The sequence below is a fragment of the Fusarium flagelliforme genome (assembly GCF_020744385.1).
Source record: "Fusarium flagelliforme strain FIESC 12 MPI-CAGE-AA-0113 chromosome Unknown B0J16scaffold_6, whole genome shotgun sequence".
NCBI lineage: Eukaryota > Fungi > Ascomycota > Sordariomycetes > Hypocreales > Nectriaceae > Fusarium > Fusarium flagelliforme.
This window is the reverse complement of record NW_025763508.1, coordinates 24705-51235: the sequence shown is the minus strand read 5'-3', so window position 1 is coordinate 51235 and position 26531 is coordinate 24705. Positions and strand designations below refer to the sequence as shown.

The 26531-nt window shown below is 46.0% G+C and overlaps 11 protein-coding genes across 11 annotated transcripts; 6 read left to right on the top strand and 5 right to left on the bottom strand.

The window, feature by feature from the left end:
• Positions 1-351: 351 nt before the first annotated feature.
• Positions 352-1748, bottom strand: B0J16DRAFT_364012 (glycosyltransferase family 69 protein; the record flags this gene model as incomplete). The annotated part of the gene is made up of 2 exons (XM_046129907.1): positions 352-1462; positions 1541-1748. The coding sequence occupies 2 exons, from the start codon at positions 1746-1748 to the stop codon at positions 372-374; spliced, it is 1299 nt and encodes a 432-aa protein (XP_045979553.1). The 3' UTR covers positions 352-371.
• A 1588-nt stretch (positions 1749-3336) lies between these two features.
• On the top strand, positions 3337-5731 carry B0J16DRAFT_357183 (uncharacterized protein; the record flags this gene model as incomplete). The annotated part of the gene is made up of 5 exons (XM_046129522.1): positions 3337-3667; positions 4547-4766; positions 4799-5053; positions 5129-5449; positions 5689-5731. 5 exons carry the CDS (start codon positions 3337-3339, stop codon positions 5729-5731), a joined length of 1170 nt encoding a protein of 389 aa, XP_045979552.1.
• On the bottom strand, positions 5678-6514 carry B0J16DRAFT_166107 (uncharacterized protein). The gene is made up of 2 exons (XM_046122310.1): positions 6168-6514; positions 5678-6120 (listed from the first exon to the last, which is right to left on the bottom strand). Exons 1-2 carry the CDS (start codon positions 6412-6414, stop codon positions 6011-6013), a joined length of 357 nt encoding a protein of 118 aa, XP_045979551.1. The 5' UTR covers positions 6415-6514; the 3' UTR covers positions 5678-6010.
• A 1797-nt stretch (positions 6515-8311) lies between these two features.
• Positions 8312-9447, bottom strand: B0J16DRAFT_322460 (uncharacterized protein; the record flags this gene model as incomplete). The annotated part of the gene is made up of 4 exons (XM_046125707.1): positions 8312-8506; positions 8597-8815; positions 8849-9025; positions 9061-9447. 4 exons carry the CDS (start codon positions 9445-9447, stop codon positions 8312-8314), a joined length of 978 nt encoding a protein of 325 aa, XP_045979550.1.
• A 795-nt stretch (positions 9448-10242) lies between these two features.
• B0J16DRAFT_346146 (major facilitator superfamily domain-containing protein) lies at positions 10243-12804 on the top strand. Its single transcript, XM_046128394.1, has 6 exons — positions 10243-10803; positions 10879-10951; positions 11010-11275; positions 11350-11608; positions 11656-12102; positions 12204-12804. Exons 1-6 carry the CDS (start codon positions 10433-10435, stop codon positions 12372-12374), a joined length of 1587 nt encoding a protein of 528 aa, XP_045979549.1. The 5' UTR covers positions 10243-10432; the 3' UTR covers positions 12375-12804.
• Positions 12805-13179: 375 nt separating this feature from the next.
• Positions 13180-14448, top strand: B0J16DRAFT_364009 (chaperonin 10-like protein; the record flags this gene model as incomplete). The annotated part of the gene is made up of 3 exons (XM_046129906.1): positions 13180-13533; positions 13587-13716; positions 13783-14448. Exons 1-3 carry the CDS (start codon positions 13256-13258, stop codon positions 14446-14448), a joined length of 1074 nt encoding a protein of 357 aa, XP_045979548.1. The 5' UTR covers positions 13180-13255.
• A 645-nt stretch (positions 14449-15093) lies between these two features.
• Positions 15094-17112, top strand: B0J16DRAFT_402306 (major facilitator superfamily domain-containing protein; the record flags this gene model as incomplete). Its single annotated transcript, XM_046132638.1, has 4 exons — positions 15094-15392; positions 15454-15537; positions 15613-15796; positions 15882-17112. The coding sequence occupies 4 exons, from the start codon at positions 15094-15096 to the stop codon at positions 16866-16868; spliced, it is 1554 nt and encodes a 517-aa protein (XP_045979547.1). The 3' UTR covers positions 16869-17112.
• Positions 17113-17355: 243 nt separating this feature from the next.
• Positions 17356-18474, bottom strand: B0J16DRAFT_357179 (uncharacterized protein; the record flags this gene model as incomplete). Its single annotated transcript, XM_046129521.1, has 1 exon — positions 17356-18474. The coding sequence occupies one exon, from the start codon at positions 18472-18474 to the stop codon at positions 17356-17358; it is 1119 nt and encodes a 372-aa protein (XP_045979546.1).
• A 981-nt stretch (positions 18475-19455) lies between these two features.
• B0J16DRAFT_402304 (uncharacterized protein) lies at positions 19456-20585 on the top strand (the record flags this gene model as incomplete). The annotated part of the gene is made up of 1 exon (XM_046132637.1): positions 19456-20585. The coding sequence occupies exon 1, from the start codon at positions 19869-19871 to the stop codon at positions 20583-20585; it is 717 nt and encodes a 238-aa protein (XP_045979545.1). The 5' UTR covers positions 19456-19868.
• Positions 20586-20687: 102 nt separating this feature from the next.
• B0J16DRAFT_346139 (uncharacterized protein) lies at positions 20688-22792 on the bottom strand. Its single transcript, XM_046128393.1, has 8 exons — positions 22294-22792; positions 22101-22233; positions 21871-22052; positions 21781-21820; positions 21660-21727; positions 21227-21609; positions 21110-21177; positions 20688-21055 (listed from the first exon to the last, which is right to left on the bottom strand). The coding sequence occupies exons 1-8, from the start codon at positions 22390-22392 to the stop codon at positions 20733-20735; spliced, it is 1296 nt and encodes a 431-aa protein (XP_045979544.1). The 5' UTR covers positions 22393-22792; the 3' UTR covers positions 20688-20732.
• A 1850-nt stretch (positions 22793-24642) lies between these two features.
• On the top strand, positions 24643-26140 carry B0J16DRAFT_402299 (aspartic peptidase domain-containing protein; the record flags this gene model as incomplete). Its single annotated transcript, XM_046132636.1, has 2 exons — positions 24643-24974; positions 25033-26140. The coding sequence occupies 2 exons, from the start codon at positions 24643-24645 to the stop codon at positions 25892-25894; spliced, it is 1194 nt and encodes a 397-aa protein (XP_045979543.1). The 3' UTR covers positions 25895-26140.
• Between the last annotated feature and the right edge of the window lie 391 nt (positions 26141-26531).

The window sequence follows — 26531 nt, the reverse complement described above, 5'->3', positions numbered from 1 at the left end:
GGCCACTGTTGCAAAATGGTCATCTAATCACCCTGAGAGCTGCGTTATGGATATGGTCCCACGTAGTGTTCCATGATTTGATGATACCTACGGAAGCCACTTTGGGTGGGCTAATGAAGCTTCCCGGAATAATGGTAGTTCTTAAATGCAGCAATCGGGCTTTGCCTCAATTATAATGCCGGTTCTTGAGATATTTGTGGCCACTTGGCCCATCTTCTAGCTAGAATTATTAACAATGTAATATCACGGAGGCTGGAGAATACAGTAACTGAATCAATTCAATTACATTTAAACCACGTGTATTTTAGATAAGCATCTATAAAGTTTTATTCATTAAATAAATATGCTATAGCTTGAAATTTGAATACTAATTATGATAATGACTCATTCCATGGAACCCAGTACTGTTTATTCCAAGCTGAAATGCACTTAACCTCAGCCGGAGGGTCTTGTTTCCATTCGATCAAGTCTCCAGCTGGATCCTGTTGTGAGACGATATCTGACGTAAAGCCCATCTTCTCTTTCAATGGCATTCCCATATGGAGCTTATACTCGAAGTTGACGGATGGCACGACTGCAATCTTCCCATAGTTGCGGTACCACATGTCTTTGCAGAACAGCTGTGGCTCACCTTGGTGGCATTCGCCTTTCTTCTTGGCAGCTCTAAATCTCAAGCCTTCGAGGATGGGCTGAGCACTAAACACTGCAGCACCGTTCCAACATGCAAAGACTTGGAAAGGCCGCCTTGCATCATATCGAGCCCGGGTGTCCTTGTCATTCCAAAACAACTCCGATACATTTTTCCAATTGCCATGAGGAACATCCACAAATGAGTCGCCGTTTATACCCCTAGAAATCCAGATGTCATAGAACCTTGGCCTCTTACCGTTCCAGTCCATTCCACAAGTCATATCAGCCTTGAGGAACTTTCTCTGGTAGACAAGTTCGAGGATGTCATCTGGGCATGCTGTAACATCGTTCGAGAAGACAATGGTGGTATCTTCGGTTATTTTATCGCGATTCTCTAGTAAAGGTTGCAACGCCAGGTTACGGAGCGCTGCAAGACTCATAATACGCTCGGTTTTCGTGGGGTCGATGGGCGATGACTCAAAGAAGTAGGCTATACCGAGAGCCTCAAGGTGAGGTCGGAGGGCTGAAAGAACATCGGCGGTGCCATCGGGTGAATTGCCTTCAACAATGGACAACATACAATGTCGAGGGCCAAGAAACTGAATGGCTTCGACGACGCTGCCAATCAGACGAGGAAGGAGGATTAGATTTTGTCGTAGATCAAGTGCGAGGAAGTATCTGATAGCGGGGTTGGACGGTCCCGGCGAATCGACAAGGGAACGATATCGGGTTCCATTGATGATGGGGCACTGAAAAGTCGGAAGTTTCGCTGAACGGCGGTAAAAAATGGCATCGAGGTAGGCAGAGATATTGGTAGATGGAAGAATATCACCTTTTGAAAAGAGAAGTTAGATACGAGTTCCCAACATCAAACTGCTCTAAATAAGGGAGAGAAAAGAAAAGAACATACCATGCGATACTGAGATTTGTGAATTCGTTTTGTATACCTCGTCATGTACAAAGCGACCCATCTGCACGCTGTAATATGTAACGAAATGTTCCTTGTGTGCGTATAAGGTCCATCCAATTATAGAAAGGGCGACAAATGGTATCAGTAAGAGCTGTATGTTCCTGCGCCCAGCTGGCACAACCAGGCAGGACCGTGTCCAGAGGAACATTGTTAGATGATGAGCAAGACAGCGGAAAGGTTTTTGCGACAAGCAAATGCTCCAAATTCGAATCCTTACATACAAAGGTAAGGAGAAGAACCGCGCGGTCTTTTAAGTAAGTCTGCTTCCGTCAACCTGTCTTTAAGCCATTTTCTACCAGTACTTAGCGGCTAGAACGCTACTCCGGATGAAAGCGGCGAGACTTTTTTTAGCCATCATTCCAAGCCACCCTGTCATCGCTGACGCGGAAGTTTATAAGCTAGGCAAGAGAACTTTAAAGTTGCACGTCAACAATAATAAGCTTTTTAACTGCATTAGTTCACATATGCATTAGTTCACATAGTGGCGATAGCTCCTACAACTTTATACTTCAGTGAGAATTGTCTACCTATATCTGGTGCTGAGCCGGCGGAGCGTGTCAACACGAGTAGATTTGGAACGAGACAAACCTCGTGTATGGTTTAGACAAATTGCAGGTAACTAATGTGTTGAAAAATTGTTAAATAACCCATTGATCGCCACATGTTCCAAATATCTTTCCCGCTTCTGGAGCCGTCCACAGACCGGGATCCATTTAACCCCGTCTGATCCGTGTCACCATTCCTACTAACCAGTATCCTTGCGGTTACCGGGCGCTATTGCATGAGTTATCCCAGAACATAGCTAGAAGTCCTTCCTGTCCAGACCGCACGATTCCTTCGCCGATCTTGCATTTATACATCTGGGTTTTAATCTTTCCGCAAAGAGCATCAGCTATGGTATGCACAATCTTTGAGCCTGTTTCTTTATGGGGCCTACAGGGTAGATTTAGTCTGTCGAGCCAGGCGAGCGAAATGAGATACCGTTAAGCCGTCATGACGCTTTTGCCTCAGTAACCCCAATCCTATGACTACAGCATGTGTACCCCGCACCCAGAGCTACCGACGCTAACCTCAAATCTCGAAGGACCATCCCCTCGACCCACTGGTTAGACCACCAAATTAGCTCAATTCTTGCAACTCATGTCTGTCCACCGAGTTCGACACTAAAGTCATTTAAGCACCGGGGATCAGATGTTCCCACAATGGACCGCTATCTGTACTTCCCTCTGATTCATCTGCAATTTCGATTTCTTGAATTGCAACCTGGGTCACCGAGGGACCCTCTCACTGGGACTCTTCTACACAGGACCTTATCGCCCGAAAACAATGAAATACCGGATTTCGAAGCCTTGTCTCACGCCTAGGGTGACCAATCTAATCCATATTTTATTTACATCACAGACGAATGGACTGGAGACCAACTAGTTGAGTCTCAACCTGCAGGACGTCTAAATGTCGGGTCAAATTTGGCCTCGGCTCTCCGTGCCCTTCGAAAACGCAACGATAAACGCCTAGTCTGGTGCGACTCTATCTGCATCAATCAAAACGACGTCAAAGAGCGTTCTGAACAAGTACAGCGTATGTCTGATATATATCGCTATGCTAAACGTGTCGTCGTTTGGCTAGGTCCTGAGGCTCCCTGGACTGGGCTCGTTATGGAGACTGTTCGCCGAGTAGCTAGTGAGACTGTTTCTGTAGAAACATCCCCGGCCACTCACGGATTGAAACACAAGATTATGTTTACGACTGCAGGAGAAAACCCTATCTATCTCACAAAATACGGAGACCCTCTTCCACTTAGCCCAAGTCAGTGGCTAGCTGTCGAAAAGTTATTAGCACTCGACTGGCACCGTCGCCTGTGGATCTACCAGGAAATCATGTTGTCAAATCAAGAAACGACCATCATCCAGCTATGCAACGAGGAGATGTTATGGAAAAGGTTCAAATATGCAGTCGCTGTTATCTGCGTTTCCAGACCCCCACTTCCTACAGCCTTCTTGAATCCAATCAATCACAGCATAAATATAGAAACTTTCGCGGGAAAGGCAATACCATCTGGAAGCGGATGTGGGCATCACAATTGGCTATTAGGGTTGGGACTAACAGCATCTTAGCTATGTTCTGATTCGCGCGATAAAGTGTTTTCCCTGCGAAACTTGATGGTGCCTGACGCTGCTCTGCTGGTAACAGTGGACTAAAGTGTGCCTTTTATTGTAAATTGCCTAAATGCCTAGCTGCTAACTAAATTTTCCCCTTCTAACGCTAGCTAAAAAACATAAGATAACTCCTTTAGTTAGCAGTCCCTTATTCCTCCTTTAGGGTAATTTAGAAATTTAGTACTTCTAATAGCCTATAAGGGTTATTCCTTTTAAAAAGTACTTTAGATTCTTACTTAGTAAGAACTATATATTCCCTTACTAAGTCTAGGTTATAGACTTATAGGTTACTATTATAAGTAACTATATAAGTAAAATAAAAGATCTTTATATAGACCTTTAAGTTAAAGTTATTATCTAAGTTATATAAAGTATTAAAAGAAATATATCTTTTTAGGTTTTTCTTTTTATTATTATTAAAGCTATTAAAAAGTATAAATATCTTTTAGATAAAGTTAATTATATTACTATTATAACTAAGGCTACTTATTTTAGCTATAAGCTAAGAATTAAAAGGTATTATTATAGTATAGCTATTATTTATATTAAGTTTTTACTTTTAACTATCCTTAGGGACTTATTAACCTTATTAATAAGTATAGCTTATTAATATAGGTAAAAGGAAGAGGAAAAAAGCTAGATAGAAGTAAGGAAAGAAGGGTATCTATGCTATACCTAAACCTTATGTTTAGGTAAAGCAAAAAAAGGTTATGTGTAGGCAAAGGAGTTATAATGCCCTTTAAAAAGTATATATATCACCGAAAACTCTAACTTTATCTAATCGTAACAGTGGACTATACCAAATCTGCAAAAGAGATTTTTACTTCACTTTATATCAGTCATCTCGCGCATCAAGAAGAGATTCAATTTTTGCATTTCTGCAATGTAGATACGAATCCAAGCTGGGCAGCAGATCCGGCAGAGACTGATTTGTACTCATATGACATCACCTGTCATGTTTCAGGACAATCTGCCGCTGCTGCTTATCTTATCGAGCCCGGTGTGCTGGAGTCGCTGGCGTGACTTGCGACGAAATATGCAGCGACCCTATTGATCTACCACCTAAGACTGTGTTACAACCATATGCTGATTACAGTCGAGACGTTATTTCTACATTCCAGAAGCTCGCCATGGGCGACCTAATCCATGACGATGGATGTCTTGACCACCTGATCCTCATATTGATATATGGGGGCGTCCGAAATCATAATATGGAGAAGTTGCTGCCATTGACCGACGGGTCGCTTAGCACCCTGGAAGAGTGGCGACAAAAGGTGCGTCAGTTCATGGGTTGTTCGTAAGATTGGAACAACGCTACGCGAGAGCAACAGGTAGAAATCTCGTGTTTGCGCAACGTAATCAGAGAGGTTAGAACAGAGACCGGCTGCTCGGTAACTCGAGGCGGAAGCTACGTTCGTGTCACCCCAAGAAGTCGCAGCGGTGTCAGGATTGCAGTCCTACTTGGTCTTTCATCTGCAATAGCTCTAAGGCCCCAAGCTGAACCTGGGGCGTATGTTGTTATAGCACCTTGCTATCATCCAGCCTATGACGAGGGCCAGGCTCTTTTGGGAGACGACTTTCAAGGCTGGGAGAGGTTGTGGAGCTCAGGTTATGTGCAAACCGTCTTCTGGAAAGAGGGGGAGCCTAAACGTCGAAGGGATCCGCGATTGGATCATGTCCCTTTTGACGAAGGGTACATTGAAACGAACGACCTACCTTGTCCTTCTTCGGGGTATCCCGGACCTATGCCGGGGCAATATACATTCAAATGCCACGATTCGAGGATGTCAGAACAAGCTCTGAAGAAGAGAGGAGTTCCTATTGAGGGGTTCCGGCTTTTGTAACTTCGCTTGTCTGCATATTCGCTGCGTGAGTTCATGTCAATTTATTATTTGGCATTCAAACTCATGTGAACACTTAAACAATGTATAGTTTACCTTCTGATATCTATTCTGCTTTCCTCTTTTCAAAGTAGATGTAACATGGTGCTGTATTGCTTCCACTTCGTTTACCGGTTTGCGTTAATGTGTAGGCTACTTGGTCTTGGTCAGCCGCACTGGGTCAGTAGATCCAGCCGCTAGAAACAAAAGAGGCAAAATATATGTCATGGCTATTTTGACAAGGAGCTCAAGATTGATTATGGGAAACAGCCGGGGTCTTGTACGTATTAATTTATATCCTCTTGCTGCAAAACCTCCTCATCTTCTACCATACACTCTTGTGTCCTGTTCTCCAATTACACTCCTTGCAGATTCTACTTGCAAACAGTCTTGTAGCTATTAAAATAGGTCTGAGCTTTAAGGCAGTGAAAGTCCTTGGGACTCTTAACTCCATGCCTGCAATTCTTGTCTTGGAAAACTAAAACTAGCCCCATGTCAGGTTGCGATTCTTTGTGTAGGTAGAGTACTCACGCTTGCAGCCCTGGGCGTGATCAGTCTGACTAACTGATTTAACCTTGTCGCTGAACTTGAAGCATTCGCCAAGCTCGTCGCGGTGTGTGGTCAACTCGCCAAGATTCCCTATATTCTCGTTGTTTCCACAATCTGGAGAACTCCAGATACGGGATCCAATGATATTGAAGGGCAGTTCATCATCTTGAGGTTCAGCAGTGACGCCCATGGTCAGGGCAGCAGTGGCGAGGATAGTAGCAAGACGCATGTTGGTGATTGAAAGATGAAAGATGGGAAGGCGGTGATCAAGTATTAAAGTGCTGGTTCTGTTTTCAAGAGATCGAAAGGGTGCTTTATTGACGGGGTTCTACTGCCTTTAAATGCTGATCCAATTGAGCAACTACTGTAGTCTGTAATAGATTGCGCAAGTGTAAGACCACTCGAGCTCGTATTTAAAAACAGTCTTTCTTAAACTAGGTATTCATCACATCTTTCCGCATTGTTTACCAGATATCGTACTGCAGCATCACAGTGACCAGCCGGACTGGTGAGGTGCAGCCATGTCATGTGTTTCTTTACCGCACGCACTAATGCCACTTTAGTATATCAATACGAGGAAATGGTAGTTGCGAATGCAACCCTCACGACGATCGCTTACATCTGCAGGAAAATGATTGGAATCTTCTACATAGTATGCCACGATGACTCGACCTGAACATCGTATTTCGGAGTTCCCGGCAAATTTACATATGACGCAGCTATTTTGTGCCACGTACCCGATTGATCGCCGCCAGCATCGTGACCAAGCCCCGCTCAAACCTCAGATCCCGTGGTATTTCATCACACCCCCGCATTGATACCAACGATGATCCGGTTTTGGAGCTACACATGCCAAATAATGGAGCCCTGTGATGTCTGCATGAGTACCCAGAATACGACCGACGCTTGTTCTGGTTTGTTTGCTTCCTCTTTACTAGATTACATCTCTTCACGTGAATTTTTCTCGATTAACATCCGTGAGTCATTTTCAGCAGGTTTTCAAATATCTGTGCATTTTAGTCGCTGGTGACACGTTTCATTCGAGTTCGGCTTAACGCGTGATATACAACAGCGAAAGATTTGAGCTTAACTACCCTGCGGAATTATCCGATCAGGTAGAAAGAGTAATTTAAAACAGGATGGTAGAATGCATTGAAGGTACTGGTAATTGATAGGTGCTGTCATCGGGTTTTGTTCTAATTATATCATTACAGGGTAAGCGTATCAGCATAAGCCAATGATTTTGCAGAAGCACCAGCAGCTGTCCCGCCTAAGTTCTTGTAGGAATTGTTAACGCCGCGTTACAAGACAAGCCCAGGAGATACGTAATAAATTCACCACAATTAAACATTCAGACACTATGGATCCCATGAAACTCCTAAATTACTTAGATATATTATTAACTTGTTTGTGCCTTCTTTATATATCCCCCCAATTGTTTTCATTCTTAATCCAGAAACAAATTTACGAGCCTCAGTGACACCTTGCTGCGGCATTTAATAGTCTTTGCTCTAGGTTTTGTGATGAAAGTCAGTGAAAGAACCATTGTTATCTAAAAACTTGCAGAACGCGATAGTGTACGTGCGATCATTTGCCTTCATCTCCGCAAGAAATATTCTGCTTTGAGTTGAAATCTTAGAATGTAGTGTTTTCTTATAGGGAGAATTTATTTAGGATAAATCGGGTTTTAACCTGTATATCTATTTGTGTAAACTACTATATATTAATCTGTATTATGTAAGAAAACGTCTTATCTAATTACCTGCGGTTTTTCACTTGCCTGCTAGGGTGTTTTAACAGTATAGACCACGGTAGAAATAGAGCACTATATGTCCATATAATAATTATACTATGTATCTTCCTATCTAAGTGTAAAGTAAAAGTGCTATTTGCTTCAAATAAGAAATATTCTTCTGAATCGCTTTTGTTACTAGAAACTTGTTGTTATCCGAAATAGTGCTCTTCTAATTACACGGAAAAGCACCCTGGTCATGGTTGAGGAGAAACTGCAAAGGCTACAGTAGGTGGCTGTCACTCCTCTGTTCAACTACGTTTCTAAGGCGGGACTACTACTCTGACGAGTCCAAGGGATCCGGGTGACATTGCAGCTCTTGGTGAAGTAGCTCCTACAGATCCCTTAGATATATTCCGTCCATTATCGTTGTGACATGGCTATCTTCGGTAGATCTCATGGAAGGGAACAAGATGCCACTGCTGTTCACGACTTGTTTCGCCGCTTGTTCCACATCGCAGACATACGTCCACTCGTCATCATGACCACTACTCCTGATACCGGCATCCATAGCGCCAGCCACAAGCCTCTAGATGTAGTCTCTGGTATTAGCCAATCCCTTGTTCGGCGAACCAATAATGTATCCAGGTCGTATGACGCGCATCCTGTGGCCCCGTACCTTCTGAAATTCGTCGGCAACTCTAGAAACGATCAACTCGGAGACAATCTTGCTCTGTGAATACCCTGTTGATTTCGCCGCCTGACTTATCCGCAGCGCCTTGGACAGTTCTTGGGCAGGATTGAATCGCTGCCCGCCTGAGGCATAGACAAAGTTGACCGCACAGGATGATGAATTCATTATTTGTAGGCTACGAACAGTTGCTAGGACGTTGACGGCCTTCAACCTATCATAGCACAAGTCGTAACGAACCAATGCACCATTGTGAATGCTTCTGTTGATCGTTCCGTTGGTTAACTCTTCCCAATGTCCCTTTTGTAAGCTGAGTTGCGGCTGGCTCAAATCTCCAGGCCAGACCACAACCCGCCTCTTCCAGGCGCCCTCCCATTTGTGCCCAGCTGCTGATAGAGCCCGAAGCAGGCTTCTTGGCTGCTAGCTTGGACAAGGACATGAACCAAACTGACTGTGGGTTGTTCCAGTACTTGTCGAAGTATTCCAATCCCGAGAAACCCAATTGCGCCGGTCAAAAAGACTGTACTAAGTGAGTCCGCAGGACTTTCTCTGTAGGCGGGAGTGGAGCAAACCCTCTGTCGCAGATCAAGCAATATCGACTTTGCAATTTCTCTCACTTCTCTGGGGATGTCGACTGCCGGAACCAGGTTTCCTGAAGCTGCCAGTTGAACAGTGTTGGCCAGAGTTCGGATGCTCATGCCTTCCCTACTCAGATGCTCAATGCTCAAGTTTCCTCCATAGTTCGATTCCAGCCAACTAAGCAGCTTAATGGCTTGAATAGAGCTTATTCCAAACCTGTCGAGTAAGACTTGTTCTCGCTTCAAAAGAGTGAGTTTCATGTTTTGTAATGCTTCCTCACTCACAGGATCGAAACGAAATAGATGACAGCAAAATGCGAACGTATTCAGTGGACACTAAATAGCTTTAAGAGCAAGAGAGTATGAACGACGACGACATATCATACCAATTGCGCCGGTGAAGCCCAAGTTACTTCTGTTTAACTAAAATAAAGCCAACCCAGCACTTGACTCCCTCACAATTTCCACGCATGGCACCAACCATGTTTCGGTCCTTTGGAATCCCCTCTTGAACTTCGATTGGATCAAACCCTCATTTCGCTCCTTCGTCCTTGACGGCCACATTCGTGTGAATGTGGCTGTCATTCCAGAGTTTGTCGCCGGTCTCTGGATCAATAATGCTGCCATAAGCAATTCTAGCAAGGTCCTCGTGGGTATTTGTCACAAGAATACACCCTCCTGGCGCAACAATCTCGCTGCACATCTTGAAGAATTCTGGGAGAGGCAAGTGTTCCAAGACCAGGTTACTGATAAGTCCCTGAGCCTGACCCATAATAGGTGATTTTCCACCCTTGTCCTCTAATGGATTGTACGCATGAAAAGATAGGCTCTTCGGTCGCTGACTTTCAGACAACGTAGAGCAAACTTCCTTGCATCGTCTCTCGGCAATCTCCAACAAGGCTGGGGTTGCGTCGAGACCGACAATCTCGGCACCGCCAATTAGCGTTACTTTAATTGACAGGTGGGGGATTCAGATCTCCCCTCACAGGAACACTTGTTCCGGGTCAGATCAGTTGAGATTCGGCCCACCCATGTAATCTTACCTTACTACAAACACGCTCCTGCCTATGACGTCATGAGATGTGACACAAATCCGTCCGGTTCCTTTCTGACACAATAAATACGTGATTGTATTCCTAGCTGACCAGTTTCGTTCACGTCTTTCCTTGAGTATTACGAAAGTACATCCCGCTGCAACTTGCGCAATAATCGGTCCTCGGCATGCGCAATCGGATTATCACATTGCATGGCTGTTGGATTCACTGCAAGCGCACAAATGGACGCGCACGAGTCCCATTTACCACCGAATAGGCGAGCTCCTTATCTTTCTCTGATGCTTGACAATGGCTGGGTGGACGGAGACATCATCAACCATCGATACCCGGGTTGCGGGACGGATGAGGACCCCTTCATCATTCGGTGGACACACAATGATCCTCGGGACCCAATGCAATTCAGTCAGGCTGTTAGATGGGCATGGACAGGTTTGGTGTCTTTGGCAACATTTACAGTTGCCCTTGCTACGAGTGCTTATACGGCCCCTTCGAGACAAGTCATGGCGACTTTTTCTGTGACCAAACTTGTATTTGAGCTCGGGCTGTCTGCTTTCATATTGGGGTAAGCATGAGAACTCTCTTAATCCACCAATGAGCCCAATTGACCCCAACACAAAATATTTTGCTTACATCTCAGATTCGCGGTTGGTCCCCTGCTCTGGGGCCCTTTGAGTGAATTGTATGGTCGACGCGTCGTTTTCCTCTGCACGGTCAGCTAAGCTCCCTTTTCCCACCATTTGTTTACCATCATGTACTAAAACATATCAGTACCTCGCCTTTACGCTGTTGACTGCAGGATGTGCTGCAGCCCCCACAATTCAAGGTCTTGTGATTATGCGGTTCCTCGCTGGTGCTTTCGGCTCGTCGCCCTTGACAATTGCTGGCGGAATCCTCGCAGACATCTGGCCCAATGAACAGCGTGGATTGGCCATGATCTTCTTTTCCTCGGCACCACTTTTCGGTCCGTCCCTAGGTCCCGTCATTGGTGGGTTTATCGGGGAGGCAGCCGGGTGGAGATGGGTGCAAGGATTCCTGTCAGTCCATGTCCCTCCTTGTCTTTATCACGAATGAGTGATCGAATGATGCTGATCATTGGTGGTGGTATCAGTGCCATTTTGGGGGGCATTTGCTGCTTGTCCATGACGATAATCATTCCCGAAACGTTTGCCCCCATACTTCTGAGCCGACGGGCGGAACGAATCTCGCGCATACAAGGCCAGGTCTACATTTCGAAACTCGCCAAGGATCGCCAGGGAAAAGCCCTCCGGAAGTCGATCAAGGAGGCTTTGGTCCGACCTTGGGTGCTGCTTTTTTACGAGCCTATCGTTTTGCTGCTCACCATTTACATGGCAATTCTCTACGGCACGGTAGGTCGCTTCACTGTGCGTCATAGTTGATCATGCTGACAAGATAGCTGTATCTCTTCTTTGCTGCCTTTCCAATCGTCTATCAAGAGCACCGAGGCTGGAGTCAAGACACCGGCGGCTTGGCATTCCTTGGCCTTGCCGTCGGTATCGCCTTCGGTATTCTTGTCGCCCTCTACGTGACCATTCGTTCCATAAGACCTAGCAAACACAACAGTGATGAGGTATGGCACCCGGAAGTCCGCCTCCCCATGTCCTTGGTGGGTTGTGTTGCTATTCCGGTCGGCCTATTTTGGTTTGCCTGGACAAATGACCCTTCCCTTCACTGGCTCATCTCTATTGCCGCCCAGGTACCATTTGGTTTCGGGTTTGTCCTTGTCTATATCTCTATTCAGAACTATTTGGTAGATGCATACACCATCTACTCTGCTAGCGTTCTTGCCGCAAATGCTATGCTAAGGTCAATATTTGGCGCTATCTTCCCGTTGTTTACCAGTGTACGTTGCTGCATTTATTACAGGTTGCTTCTCAAGCCTGTTGTTCACCGTACAAGATGATTGCTAACACAAGCGTGCTTTTTGCGTTTGGATGCGTATAGTACATGTACCATGATCTAGGAATACATTGGGCCAGTTGCGTCCCAGGGTTTCTGGCCATTGCCTGCGTACCCTTTCCATTTCTCTTTTACCAGTATGGCAAAAGAATACGTCAAAAATGCCGTTTTGCAGCCGAGGCTGCTAGACATGCCCAAGAGTTAAGGCAAAGATAATACAATAGCTGAAAGCTTCTCAATCGAAGTTAGACAGAGCCTATATTGTCTTGAAAGTTGTGTAGTCGGAACTGAGGCTGGTATCGGTCTTCTTGAGATCGGCACACGTTGAACAAGAGGGTCCAGCTGTACAACGAAGTGGTTACCACGAATTCATGTTTATGACCTATTGGAAAAGCTGAGTGGTGAGAAGCTGAACGTAAATATAGTTGTCTCTCTATTTCTCCTCGTGAAAGCCCGCTTTTCCTAGTCATAAATGGTAGGAAAGAAAAATTGCTTCAAGGGTAAAGCACTAGCACCTAGATCGTGGAGGAAGAGATTAAGTCTAGCATCCAGGAAGCTCGATTTGATCTGGAATCAAATCGGGCGATCCTAAACGATTTCAGCCATCTCTCTACCAACTAGATTCTCCTTTCTTTGGCCATCCGTGGAGCCAGCAGAGGCGAATGTCCTAAATCTTGAGATAGCTTGACGGCAAGGAATTGATTCGGATTTCAAATTTGCCAGGTGATTGCTACCATACCCACGTACCAATGAAGTGACTTGTGTGTGTTCGCGAGTCCAGGTCACACTGTGTTATGCTTATTTCCTTGGCGCACCTTGATACCGAAAGAGGAAAGTAGGATGACAAACAAAAACGTTACGCATCTGACTAATGTTGCCATACAATTATTTGTCAGAACTAGCTGAATGCCATTGCATAAGCATTCTTGTAAATTTAGCATTGGACATAAGACGCGCATATCCAGGCAGGGACGAATATAAGAAGAACTTGATATCCAGTTCTTCAGATTATCAACTGGCAGTTTAATACCACAAAAGCACACACAGTAGAACCTCATTTATAAATCCAAGGAGACACCAAAAGCATCGAAGTCAATATGATCACAACAACAGGCATCGTCAATGTCGCCCCAGGCCGCGCAGAGATCAAACAGATCCAAGTTCCCGACCTTGAACCCGGTTTCATCCGAGTCAAACCCACCGCATGGGCCCTTAATCCTGACGACGTCTACCATCTAGACCTGGAAGAGGAGGGAGAAATCTGTGCAGGATTGCCTGTTGGATCAGATTACGCTGGAAAGGTCGTTGAGGTTGGACCAGGAATTACTCGGGACTTTAAGATTGGAGATCGTGTTGCTGGGGTCATATCGGGACAGTAAGCATGCTTAGTATCGGGGAGTTGAGACAGGTGGACTGACGATGGCCGAGGAATATTTTACGCAGGAAGGATGGAGCTTTTGCGGACTTGATCCACGTGAAAGGTGATATTCAGATGAAGATACCCGAGAACCTCAGCGATGTAGATGCTGCGACACAGGGTATAGCGCTCATAACAATGGTAAGTTCAGAATATCTTCATCAACAAACACAAAAGGGGATTGTGCGCTGATGATATTGTTCCAAGGGTGTTGGATTGTATCAGACATTAAAGATTCCTCTTCCAAATGCAAGACCCCAGGAAACGTATCACATCTTCGTTTATGGCGGCAGTACAGCCATGGGTATATCGGCTATTCAGTTTGCAAAACTATCCGGTGCAACAGTGATAACGACCTCGTCACCCTACAACGCTGAATACGTTAAGTCCTTTGGCGCCGACCATGTCTTGGATTACAAATCCACCACTCTTACCGATGATGTTCTCCGCTTAGCCAACGGGCCAGTTAAATTCGTTTTCGACACCTACCCAAGCAAAACCAGCACAGCCTTTGCTGCATCAATCATGCCCAAGTCAGCGGAAGCAAGATACGTTGCTCTTGTGCCTGGTTTTGAAGAAGACGTCCAGCGTCTGAACCCTTACGTAAAGGCTAGATCTATCCTTGCGTACTCTGCTTTTGGCGAGCCTTGGATGTATGAGAAGAAGCTGTTCGAGGCTGTACCGGAAGACTTTGAGTTTCAGAAGGAGTTTGTAAAGATGGCTGAGAAGTTATTTGCAGGCGGACTGGTCAAGCCGCCGAGAATTTATCTCAATAGAGGAGGCAGCGGATTGGCAGGTATTCTTCGTGGGTTGGAAGAAGTTAGGGAGGGGAGAGTTAGTGGCGGAAAACTTGTGTATACCCGTGAGCATTAAGCGGCTTCAGGAATATTAAATACACAGGCATTGGATATCATCGTTGATCTGTATACATTGCAGGACTCGCGCCTCAGAAAAGCCTTAACTAGTACTTGCATTATACTTTGCATATACACTTTAGACTCATTTGGCTTATGCATCCCATCCAGATTTACTGTCAGGGAATAGGGAAAGGGCTGACAGTAGCTTGAAACCGCCGAATATAGCTGCATAACGCCGAGTGGAGCTCTAAAACGCCGACTGAAAGATAGCAATTAGTCCGTAGGGCGAGTTAGGAAACTACTTCGGGGGTTTCAGTCACTTCACCGGTAGTCCGAAACCCCGTGAGGTAAAGCTTGTCGGCCTTTCATATTACTTGGCATATTTAGTCCCGGTTCTCCCAGCAAGAGTATGCGATAAGCCTTGAGATTGACATGAGCTTTACCCGACTGGAATATCTTGGCAACCCGGGGAAATCTGGGGTTTGCTGTTGGATTGCGGGGTAACGAATTCATCAACAGGTTGAAGTTGTTTGTAAATATAAAACGGACATGTCAATCCGGTAGTTGCTCCTTTGTCACAAGAGCAAATTGTCTTTTTCAATCTACAGCTATCTGGCTAAGAACTCTTATATATCGATCTTATCGTTCTGAACAAAACCCTATGTCTTCCAACAATCGCGTGGCAAAGCCTTGTGCTGGCCTGATTGCAGTGGAGGATGATAAGAAGGACGCGTTTAATACCGATAAGGCCAAAGCTATCGAGCAGGCCGAGAAGGGTAGTGTCGAGGATCCAGATGTCACTGCGACAACTACATCTGCTCGTGAGTCTGCTTTTGCAGAACTTGGAATTCCGGATTGGAAATTCTTAGAGAAGAAACTTGTTCGCCGACTGGACATGACTCTCCTGCCGACGCTCTGGCTTCTTTATGTCTTCAACTACCTTGATAGAGCCTCTCTTGGGTAAGAGCTTCTTAGTTCGAGTTGATCCTTGTGTACATAGAAACTGATCAGTTTATATCAGACAAGCTCGCCTGAGTACTCTTGATGAGGATCTAAGACTTGAGGGATCACAGTTTGGTTCTGCTGTGTCTATTCTCAGTGCGGGGTAAGCATACACAATACCTGCTGGCCTTTATTGTCTCCAGGATCAACTTGGCTAACTACAGGCAACGGTCGCCAGCTATGTTCTCGGTCAGGTCCCCTCGAATATGATCATCGGAAAGATCCGGCCTAGTCTATATCTTCCTGGTATGGCCATTCTGTGGTCTGGTGTTTCTGCGGCAATTGCAGGCGTTAAGAGCTATGAGGGCCTGCTAGCTGTCCGTTTCTTCCTTGGTTTGGTTGAAGCACCCCTCTTCCCTGGCGTAAGTTTTACAACACTGCACTCGACATCATATGTCTTCTATGCAAAGTCTATATATTGACCTGTGACAACGTTCTTTACCATAGGCCATATACGTTATGTCAAGTTGGTACACCCGCCGAGAGATTGCCGTACGAATTGCAATTATGTCGACTGGGGTGTCATTAGCCAACGGGCTGTCAGGTCTGATCGCTGCAGCTGTCTTTAGTACACTTGAGGGTGCACGTGGTGTGGCTGGTTGGCAATGGCTTTTTATTGTGCTGGCTCTGTTTGGATCAGCCTTCGCCCTTGTCGCCATATTCCTCCTTCCTGACTACCCTCAGTCCAAGAGCGGAAGCGCTATGTGGACTATGACGGAGGATATGCGCAAGGTTGCGCAAGTCAGGATCATTGCTGACAGAGTTTCCGAACTCGAAATCCAGTCAACCATTTGGACTGGTGTTAAGCTTACAATTATCGACTACAAATTTTGGCTTCTTACTGGCATCAATATCTCCATCTCGGCTGCTTACGGCTTCTCCAACTTCTATCCAGCTATTGTCCGCGGACTAGGCTATGACAGGGTTACAGCACTCCTCCTCACGTTTCCACCATACTGTGTCGCTGCACCCACATCAATTGCCGTTGCCTGGAACTCTGACCGCGTGGGAGAGCGTGGTTGGCACTTTTCAACTCCTATCGCCGTTGGTCTCGCTGGGTATGTCATTTGCATGGTCACGACGGCGACTGTTCCTCGTTACTCAGCTTCATACCTGTTTATCGGAGGTCTATTCGGCGCCAACCCTCTGATTCAGACGTGGTTATCCACCACTCTGGCTCGCACTCCTGAGAAGAAGGCGGTCTCCGTGGCGCTCTGCAACGTTCTCAGCCAGATCGGCAATGTCATTGCGCCCTTCTTCTTTATTGATTCTGATGAGCCACAATACCGGCTGGCATTCATCCTGATGTTTCTTATGGGAGGCTTGTGTATTTCTTTTGCTCTGGCTCTTAAATACTGTCTCTGGAGGGAGAACAAGAGACTGTTTCAGGAGGCACAGGAGAATGGAACTCCTTATATGCCGTACCTTCAATAAGACAGCAGTGGGTAGCAACAATAAGTCTTCGGTCTTGTAAACTAGGTTTACCTGAGTTTGCACATCGCAATATAATGCTTCTCTATTGTCAATTTATCTTGTAGATTTAGAACATGACACTATTCCCCGGATTTTATTAATCTCAGCTGATTTCCACGGAAGTGGCCCACCGGCTCTTAGCGGACCTCACTTGCAGTGCATCAGGGGTAATCTCTACTGCTAGGCCCGAGTCGGATTGCACTCGTCTTCCACCAAATTCTCATCCAGGGATGATCGATTGATCTGAGGTTGAAATCCTGAGTGTCTTACGATGTGAGGTAAGGCCTGTACATCGTTACTGAGTCTGAGTAATGTTCCACCAATGCTCCTGGGCACCGCCCGGGTTCTTCCAACACAATCTCTACCGCTGAACAATTCATGTTACAGGGCTTCAAGCTCATCTCTTTCATCTATAGACTGTCTTCAGTTGATTGAGTGAGTCATAACACTACCAGGAATCAGTCCTAACAGACGTTTTGCGGTCAACGCGAATAGTATACTTCGAGTCCTCCACACTCAACAGTGTTACTGTAACATCCCAGTCAGGCACATCAAACGAGCTAACTGGCTTATAGGCAAGAGAATTGCTTCCTTCCAGAGTCAGAGACAGCGCAGCATCATTCTTGTCATCGAGGTTCCCAACGCAGCCTAAAGAGCCAGGTGTAGCATCCAGAACTCGAATAGGGCCACTGCCGGGTGCAGTTCTCGTACCAACCTCAGTAAGTAAGACTCCAGGAGCGCAAAGGTTCTTATCCAGACCATCGGCAGTGCGAACTTCAGCTACAAGAGCAGATATCTCGCTGCCTGCAATAACGACGGCCTTCTTTCCACCGTCAACAGCAAGGGGAGTAAGGACATGCTTCGTGCTGCCGGCATCAAGAACACAGTCTACAGCCTTGTCCTCAACCCATCCCAAGCGATACTTATCCCAGGCAAAGTAATCAGGCGCCATGCCTTCAGTCTGGGACATGACACCAAAGCCTCCCGTATAAAAGCCTGCGTAGCTTTCGAATGAATAGTAATCCGGTAGGCAGAAGGCATGACCCGTTTCATGAACCATGGTCATCGCAATGAGATCCCAGTCGGCGGCACCAAGTGTCACAGTCTTCTTAGCTACCCGCTTACCCTGACGCGTCGAGACAGGGTCGTAATAGGTTATAGAGCGAGAGATGTAATTTGCTGCTTGGCTTGTTGGAATCACATAAAGGACGTCCACTTTGGCTGGGGGCGGGCGAGTGCCTTCGGCCGTGAAAGCATCAAGGGCGTCCTGAATATAACGATCATGTCGCCAAAAGCCAGCTCCTCTGCCTAGCCAGTCATACTCAGACGCCGCCTTAGGCATGCGGTGGTACTGAGAGGTATCGGCCTTTATGTTCAGCTTCAGCTTATTGTAGCTAGACTTGGTATACCAGTCGACAGTTGGGGGCACCAGCTTGTCGTGCAAAGCCTTGAGCGAGTCGGGATCTTCGTCTTTAGCATCGGGGAAATCCACAAACATAACAAAAGCCTCCAGATTTCCAGTGCCCTTGACACAGCCGTCGCGGAAATCGAAACCCATGTTAAACATGAAATCTTTAGGTGAAGGTAATTTGCATGTCGGCTTCCATATGTAGTCTCCGCGAATCGGGACAGTGCCGTTGCTTGTGTCGTTGCCGTTGAGATCCTGGCCGAAGGCCAAAACGGCCAAAGACAAAAGAACATTTCCCAATGCAAGCATATTGATGGACGTTGCTATTATCAATTAGGGCAACAGCGAACCAAGGTGTCAGTTGACCAAGCAAGCATTGAGCAAAAGGAGCAGCAGTATATAAAGGAACTGAGCCGCCTGACTAAAATAATTCTGCCAAGGACGGGAGTGGTCCCTGAAGGGGTTAGTCCTATAGTGCCCGGCTGTTATTTTCTCGTATAGCTATTTGCCCAATAGGAGCGTCTCATACGTGAAGAAAGGTGGATTCTTTGAAACCGGGTCTGGAGTACCGAAATGACGCCAAGGAGTCCAGCCAACGCTGCGTCGTATCGTATCGGCGGAAGCAAGTTGTCAAGTCTGTCAAATCTGTCGAGTCAGATGAACAGCATGCAATCATCTCCGGTTCATTCCGGCAGAAGACCAGAGTCCCGGTTGCCCTTGGGCTTCTCGAACGAGTGGAAACGCGTGTTGTATATAGCATGCAATACCAACACAGTGATTGTGGAAAGGAAGGTCCTTCTTTCCCTCAGTCATCATGTCTAAAGTAGTCCGCTGCTGCATCGCGGACCTGCCATGTGACCCTACACGTGACTATTAAGTCATACGTATAATTTAGCCCGACATCGCCACGAACCCCTCAACTATGAAGTAAATCCCCGGTCTGACAAAGACTTACTTGGCGGACCAAGAAGTAGTCCCCGCCATCATAGTCAGATAGACCACATGTTGTCATCAAAGCTGGGATTCTTTCAGCTTTGTCTCCGGGGTGAAATGCTGGTATGTGGCGTTAGCTGGGTTCTGCGCCTGTAAATGCCTGATTTGATAAGCACATGATCGGGAGCAATTGAAAGGTCCAAGCTTTTCCAATATTGAGCATTGTAGTTATAGGGAGTCGCCATCATAAGTTAACTCTATTTTGGATAGGAAAGCACATTAACCCTACAATGTAAGATCTCCATCTCTGAACGGAGGCTAGCGAGTAGGTTCTAAAAATTACACAACAAGTGGCGGAAGCAGAAATAGAGTTAAAGTTTATCTCTGAATGCTAACGCCAAAAGGCACTTTCACATAACGGTAGAAGATTATGCCTTGCGCCACGCTGATCGAGCCGTTCCCAGCCAGCCTATGATACTATCAGTTCTAAAGGGCGCGCTATTGTTGTTATTTTTGTCTTTTATATCTAGCATCCCCATCTTGTCAATATCTCAACAATAACATTTTTGTGCCATACGCCTTCCCACTTGTACAAGCACAATATTAGAATACAGCTTAAAATGATCCTTGCCTCCTTTCTCCCACCATGGATCGTGTTCATTATAATTCTCTTTGCAATTGCCGAAACCGGAACAAGTCAAACATCAGCCAGGCCGTCAGATTTTGTCAATCAGCTCAATATCTTAGAGGTGTATAGACTTCATCAGCGCCACGTATCGGACTTGAATCGCACAGACTCAACTGAAACATTTGCTCCAGCATCTACGTTGGACGTAGTTTTGGCTCACGAGACAGTCAGCGCAGATGTTACCGACATGGATACACCAGCAACAATTACAAAAGTATCTTTTGTTACACACACCGCCTCCGATTGGGATAAGGAATCACCCACCGATGTGATTGTCGGCGGTGTAGTCGCAGCTGTGAGCATTATCGGTCTCGTTATGGTTATCGGTATCTGCGCCCTTCGACGAAGAAAGCCCAAGGCCTCATTACGGGACACGGAACGTCACATCAACCCACTGGCCGTAAACCTCACTCCTCAGAACATTGGTCTGCATGCACAAGACGATAAGATAATCGCCTCTCATCACACGCAGATAACCTCGCCAATTTCCCCACTTGGGCCAGATGTGAGACCCATGTTCAGGTCGCATTTGCCATTAATTGGCCAGGGTACACAGATGTTTTTTTCTCCTCCCCCTGTCTATGAGACGCCTAGCCATGAGGCTCAAATTCATGAAATGGGCAGTTCATCTATTAGGAGGGATGAGTAGCGGCCAATGCTTAGTATGATCTAACTGCCTTCTAGAGCAGTCTTCGAGAAGTTATCAGCAACTAGTACTACAGCAATAGCGTAGTTTTCTTGGAGTTATATAGGCCAGTGGGTTTATATAATTAGTAATCTACGTTTTATCTATTCTCTATACTAAACTCTTCTCATGCTTTGTGTAGGTCAACATCTCAACTAGATCCACTGTGCTGGATAAAGCTTCACCGTTCTGCATCTGAGCGGGCCTTGATTGGTAGAACTTATTATTGTTCTGAGATCTGGCGGTGTGAGATGATGACCCTTTGTATCTTTCTCCTGATGACCCTGACAATGCATTGCTTGGGCGTGAGCCGGCAGAGCTTCTCAGCCTTGGGAAAGCATTGATCAATAGCATACGAATGTTTGGCATGCAAGCACACCAGATTCCAACGTTAACCTCGATCGCCGACCAGTAGCAAGTATCATAACCGTCCCCTGTGGTTGATGTTAGTGCTGCTAGAGCCAGGTACGATAGAAAAAGCAACTTACATGTAGGATTGGTGGACTTGCCAAACTCGACGAGATAGCGAAGCCTTAGAACACTTACAACAGTAACACTGAGTGAGGGTTAGCCGCCGGATAGTTAGGATTGTGTAGGTGACTTACAAAGTACCAACGATGAACATCAACGAAACTGCGACCTTCCTTCTCCAGTTCATTTGGAGAAACAGAACCTCGGAGAGTGGAATTCCCAGCATCCACAGGTCGAGGATAATACCGATTGCAGCAATTGCCCAGGCTAAGGGGTTAACTCCAATGCATTGGCCTTCATGTAGACCATCCCAACCTTGCCAGAAATAACTAATTGGCCGACATTGTGCAATTGCTAGGATGTCAAAGATGATCATGCAGATGACTGATACACCGATAGTACTCCAGATAATCATTCGGGTAGTGTTGCCAGGGAAGATGCGAAGATAAAAAGACAACACGCAGATCTTAATCGTAAATGTTTCTGTAGCGTAGAGAGCTTGTCCGACATAGAGGTACTAGAGGCTGTTAGCCTTTTCTTTTGAACGGTTCATAGCGAGTTACAAACCTTAAGGTAAGTTGTGATTGTTCCAGGGCCAAAAAGCCAGATATCTTGACCAAGACCGTGTTCTGACACTGATTTATCTGAATTAACAATGTTTCAAGTCAATGGATGGGATTCAACTTACGTCCATAGATTACAACGGTGGAGTTTGCTATTGCCAAAAGCTATCATTAATGTTAGTAGTCTAAACATGTAAGGATAGCGCATGACTGACCAGACAACCGAAAATGAGGTAGTCGTCCAGGTGAAGCCCAGATTTATACACCAGCTTATCGTAGAACCGAAGTCCAACTACAACTCCAGAGATGGTAATAATACTGGTAATCATTATATTAATGCTGTGATGTTTGTCGCGCACGGGGTATTCGCAGGCTGTCGAGGTCACGTTCATCGTCGCTGCAGCTTGGTTAGCACATATCACAACTTCTGGAGTGTTCGACCCACTTAGCATTTGTATGGGTTCGCAATTGCTCTTGACACAGCCCATGACGTCGGTTTTGAGCAACGGATCAGCACAAAGACATGGTATATCTACCCCACACGTAGATTTTGTCATGAGTTCTACGAGGCAAGGTGACTAAAGAAAGAAATTAGTAATGTGGCCTTGGTAAGCGATACTCAACAGCTGTTTACGTACCGCACATGCCGGAAGTTGAGTGAGAAGGGCTGTGCTGTCGACGCAGTGTGCTCGACCAGCGAGCCACGTCCATATCAGTATCAAACTGAGGAGACGCATGTTTTGCTGAGATTGATTGTAGACGGAATTAAATGCTGTCTCAGGAGATTTTGACGGTACATCTCATGCAATGTTTAAGTAGCAAGTCATGGGACCAGATGGGACGTAAATAGTGTCGGGTCCATGACAAATTACTGAAACGCAATGCCGAAAAGCGAAACTCTAGAACGGAGAAGATCCTGGTAAAAACAATAAACACGTGGGGATGGACGCTTCATAGATGAGCACTAAACTGTCTTTGTCAGTAGTGTGATCGATCTCCCGTTCATACCGCAACCCAACATAAGTTGGTGTGAAACCTGAGCTCCTTAGCTTGATCAAAGCTTCCTAGCTGAAGATCAAAGCAGAGTATAAAGCCGGCCCTGCCTCCTCAAAGAGGAAAGACACATCCGAGTCTTTGGCTCTTGTTTTACCTGCATTTCGGAGCTGCTCCAGCCCTCCACTTTATGGCTGGCCTTACGGCATGCTAGGTGGACAATTGATTACTTCCGCAGCAGCGCGCACATCTTCCGTTGTCACTCTCACTTAAATCCAAGTGAGATGTACTTATAGCAAACTGACCAGTAGCTCAAGTCTGATGTGCACCCAATCAACTCTTGAGATCCTTGGAGTCTGTACTAGAGGAGAACATCATCCGATGAAGTGATTTAAAGCAGAGGTTTTAAACTAAGTCGGTTATTGCGGCACTTTATAATTGTACATGGGCTAACTGCTACAATACGGGTGATCGGTTTATGCTATATCTAAATTATCTGCTTCGTCCTCAGATGTTTCACAATTGACTAACAGGGTAAGGTCTATTTGGAGCTGTCTGGCCTTTAGATGACAATGACATTCTCTCGCCCAAACCGACGAAGTTGAGCCCTGGGAGTTCTGCAGGCTACCCTGACTGCAGATCCTTTTGTGGAGTCATGAGTGTTTCCATCTGTTTAGTCCGACGGATCTAAACCAGAAGACCACGAATGGGTCAGCTGGCTAGCCTAAGTAGGAATTTGAACCAGCTGTTCTATCAGCCAAACGCTAACAGACACTTTGTGGGTTTGTGGCATAATGGTTGGTTATCTTAGATTCGTGGCTCCACCCGGCGCTGTCAAAGCGTAGCACTACGCCATCGAATGATTCAGACAGCTTGTTGAGGAAATTGATTGGCCGTTAATTCCCGGGCTTGCCGGACTTGGCGCTGTGATGGAACACTGGCAAATTTCTATCTGGAGGTCAGAGCGAGGACAAAATAAGGAGGACGGGCGATAAGTACCTCGGCTTGCTTGGATACTATCGGCTTAGAAATTGTCATCGTGACCACTGCATTGCCTATGATCATTGGCGCGCTGGTTCTTTATGTGCCCCACTCTCATTTTGTCCGAGTCTGCTCGAGACAGATTGCATGCTATCTACAGAGTATAGGGTAATAATACAGACAAAGGCAGGCAAGTAGGCAACAGGATTCCCCATCAGGATCTATGCACTCCCGTGATTTTGCTTATCTCAATTATTTTTATTTTATAATTTACCTCGTGAGAAAACCGATTCTCGAGACCTGACCATTAATGTAGTAAGAACAAATTGCTTTAATACTTTGCTCGATATACGATGTTCATATCACGACCGCACGTAATCTTCACAACTACAGTACGGAATTATCCACGTATAACAACTAGCTATGCTACAATCAATTAGGTATGCCAGTAGCGAGGTTTTAAAAAAGCTTGCTTTTCTAGATCCAGGTTGCAGGAATTCCCATTTCACAAGCTACGTCACTTGCCCCAAGGTTTAACTGGGCGGATATAGGTTACCCCGAAGTCCGGGTATTCGTGTTCTCCAGTTGTGTCCCCACACTGTGACCTATGACAATCCGACAATCCCTGATAATCAGGAACCCTGTACAAGAACGTATGCAAGCATAAACACATTGCTTAACTCTATGCAATCTTATACACACACTTAAAGTTAAGCATGGAATTAACATTTTCCATAGAGTAACTTATCCGTCAATACGAGCTCTATACGAGGTTGATCCCTCATCTGCCGGCTTTGCTGTGTCTCTATTGGACAGGACCCATCTTAAGGAAATCACGTTCCATGCTAACCCCGGCACTTCTCTCTCGCATCCTTGCACAAAAAGTCACCGCGTTCCAAGGAAAGGATACGAGAATAAGGCCATTGGGCATAATAAAGCAACCAAGCCTTCTTCCTCACCTATTGCTTCCAGCTGCTCCACAGCAGACTTGACTCTCAACCACTGTTTCCAGTATGTCTCTGAAATTCTTCCAATTGAGCGTGGCAACTGCCGCTCTCGCTACATCTGTCAATGGCCTCTCTTTGCCACATAGCCCTGGCAATGCTTTCAGCGTTGATGCCTTTACGCCTTCCACCCCCGAGGAATTTGACCCTGTGGCTGAGTTGCAAAGGCTTGATGCAAAATTCCCTGTTGTCTCAGGTGGCGACACCGTAAAGGCACGTAGCTACAAACAAGCAGGCTCTACTAAGGTGAAGCCTTCGTCAGCTGGCTTGTCGTTCTTTGTCCCTACCGTCATTGGAAACCAGACATTCAACCTTATCTACGACACTGGCTCTGCTGATTTGTAAGTACCTGGTCTCTCGAAACCCTGAATTATACAGACTGACATTTATCGCTAACAGATGGGTATATTCCAACGAGTCATCCCCATGGCAGAGTTGGGGACACCCCACCTATGTACCGACCTCATCCTCGGAATTTCTGCCCAACTATACCTGGGCCATCAAGTACGCCCAAGGCGACGAGATCAGCGGCGTGGTATTTAAAGACACTGTCAAGGCAGGTTCCGTCGTTGCTCACAAGCAGGCTATCCAAGCCGCTGTTATCAACCCGTTAGATATCAACACGGATGGTATTCTTGGTCTCGCATTTTCTACCATCAACACTGTCAAGCCCGAGAAGCAGAACACTTTGTTCGAAACTCTTATACCCACCCTCAAACGGAAGCTGTTTGTTGCGAATCTTCGAGCCGATGGCAAGCCGTCATCCTGGGATTTTGGCTACATCGATAACTCCAAGTTCAAAGGGAAGATTGGCTACACGCCCGTGACTAGTAAGAAGCACTGGGCGATGAATGTTGGTTCCTACGCTGTAGGCAAAGGTTCATTCACCAACAGCAAGAAAACAGTCGGCGAGGTTATTGTCGACTCTGGCACCTCCCTTGTCTACCTTCCTAAAGCTGTGGTCAACGACTACTACAGCCATATTAAGGGATACAAGCTCACCGATGGAGGATCGCATACATTTCCATGCAACAGCACCATTCCCGACTTTCATTTCAAGACTGAAGGCACGACGCTCACCATTCCGGGACGGGATGTCAACTACACTCTTTACGACCCTAATATCAACACCTGCTCTGGTGGCATCACGACTCAGCTCAACGGAAAATACTCAGTACTGGGAAATCTGTTTATGAAAAACTACTATGTTATTCATAGCCAAGAGGAGGGTACCCCGAAGCTTGGATTTGCCCCGCATTAATTGATTGTACGATGTCTCAGGGAGGAGCTGTGGGATGTAGTTAGACTAAGTTTGCTTGAATCCCTATGAGAATTTCCAAGTGCTCTACTAAAGATATCGCAGCTCAAAGAAGGGAGAAGATTGCGCCGCTTAACCTCCATCTTTATACATTTCTCTGACTCTGATCAATTCCCTTGACTTCTGCTGTCTCTAATCTCCAAGTTGATATCACATCTAACCGCCCCCCATCACTGTAGAGGATGCTTTAACACCACCTTTCCGAATGTACTCATCTCCTGCATCTTGTAAAGCTCACCAACAGCATCTTGGCCAGTTCCTTCAAACACTTTAACAGGTGTCGGCACATAGTTGCCACCATAATTCTCAAGTACCCACTTGAGAGTACGCCGGTGTCTGTTCGTAGCAACTATGTTCTTAGGGACACTGAGTTTTGTGCCGTCAGGCATATCATTCGAGGTCAAAGAAACGACCGCCTACAACGATTTCAAACCCTTAATGGGGATCACGCAAGACAGTTGCCAGGCGGGCTTTATCGTGGGGAGGAATGACGCTTCTGAGGATATCTTGTGACACTGGGTTGGCAACTGATCCAAGCGCGTCAAAACCCCAGATGATCCCTTGAGTTCCTTGCAGTGCA

Bases quoted from the DNA above. Each gene is read 5' to 3' on its own strand.
- B0J16DRAFT_166107 (XM_046122310.1), bottom strand. From the start codon at position 6,414: ATGCGTCTTGCTACTATCCTCGCCACTGCTGCCCTGACCATGGGCGTC. The intron at 6,121-6,167 runs GTGAGTACTCTA...ACATGGGGCTAG, and splicing joins TCACGCCCAGGGCTGCAAGC to TTTTAGTTTTCCAAGACAAG.
- B0J16DRAFT_346146 (XM_046128394.1), top strand. From the start codon at position 10,433: ATGGCTGTTGGATTCACTGCAAGCGCACAAATGGACGCGCACGAGTCC. The intron at 10,952-11,009 runs GTCAGCTAAGCT...AAAACATATCAG, and splicing joins GCGTCGTTTTCCTCTGCACG to TACCTCGCCTTTACGCTGTT. The intron at 12,103-12,203 runs GTACGTTGCTGC...GGATGCGTATAG, and splicing joins TCTTCCCGTTGTTTACCAGT to TACATGTACCATGATCTAGG.
- B0J16DRAFT_346139 (XM_046128393.1), bottom strand. From the start codon at position 22,392: ATGCGTCTCCTCAGTTTGATACTGATATGGACGTGGCTCGCTGGTCGA. The intron at 21,728-21,780 runs GTAAGTTGAATC...CAGATAAATCAG, and splicing joins CACCGTTGTAATCTATGGAC to TGTCAGAACACGGTCTTGGT. The intron at 21,056-21,109 runs GTAAGTTGCTTT...CATCAACCACAG, and splicing joins CAAGTCCACCAATCCTACAT to GGGACGGTTATGATACTTGC.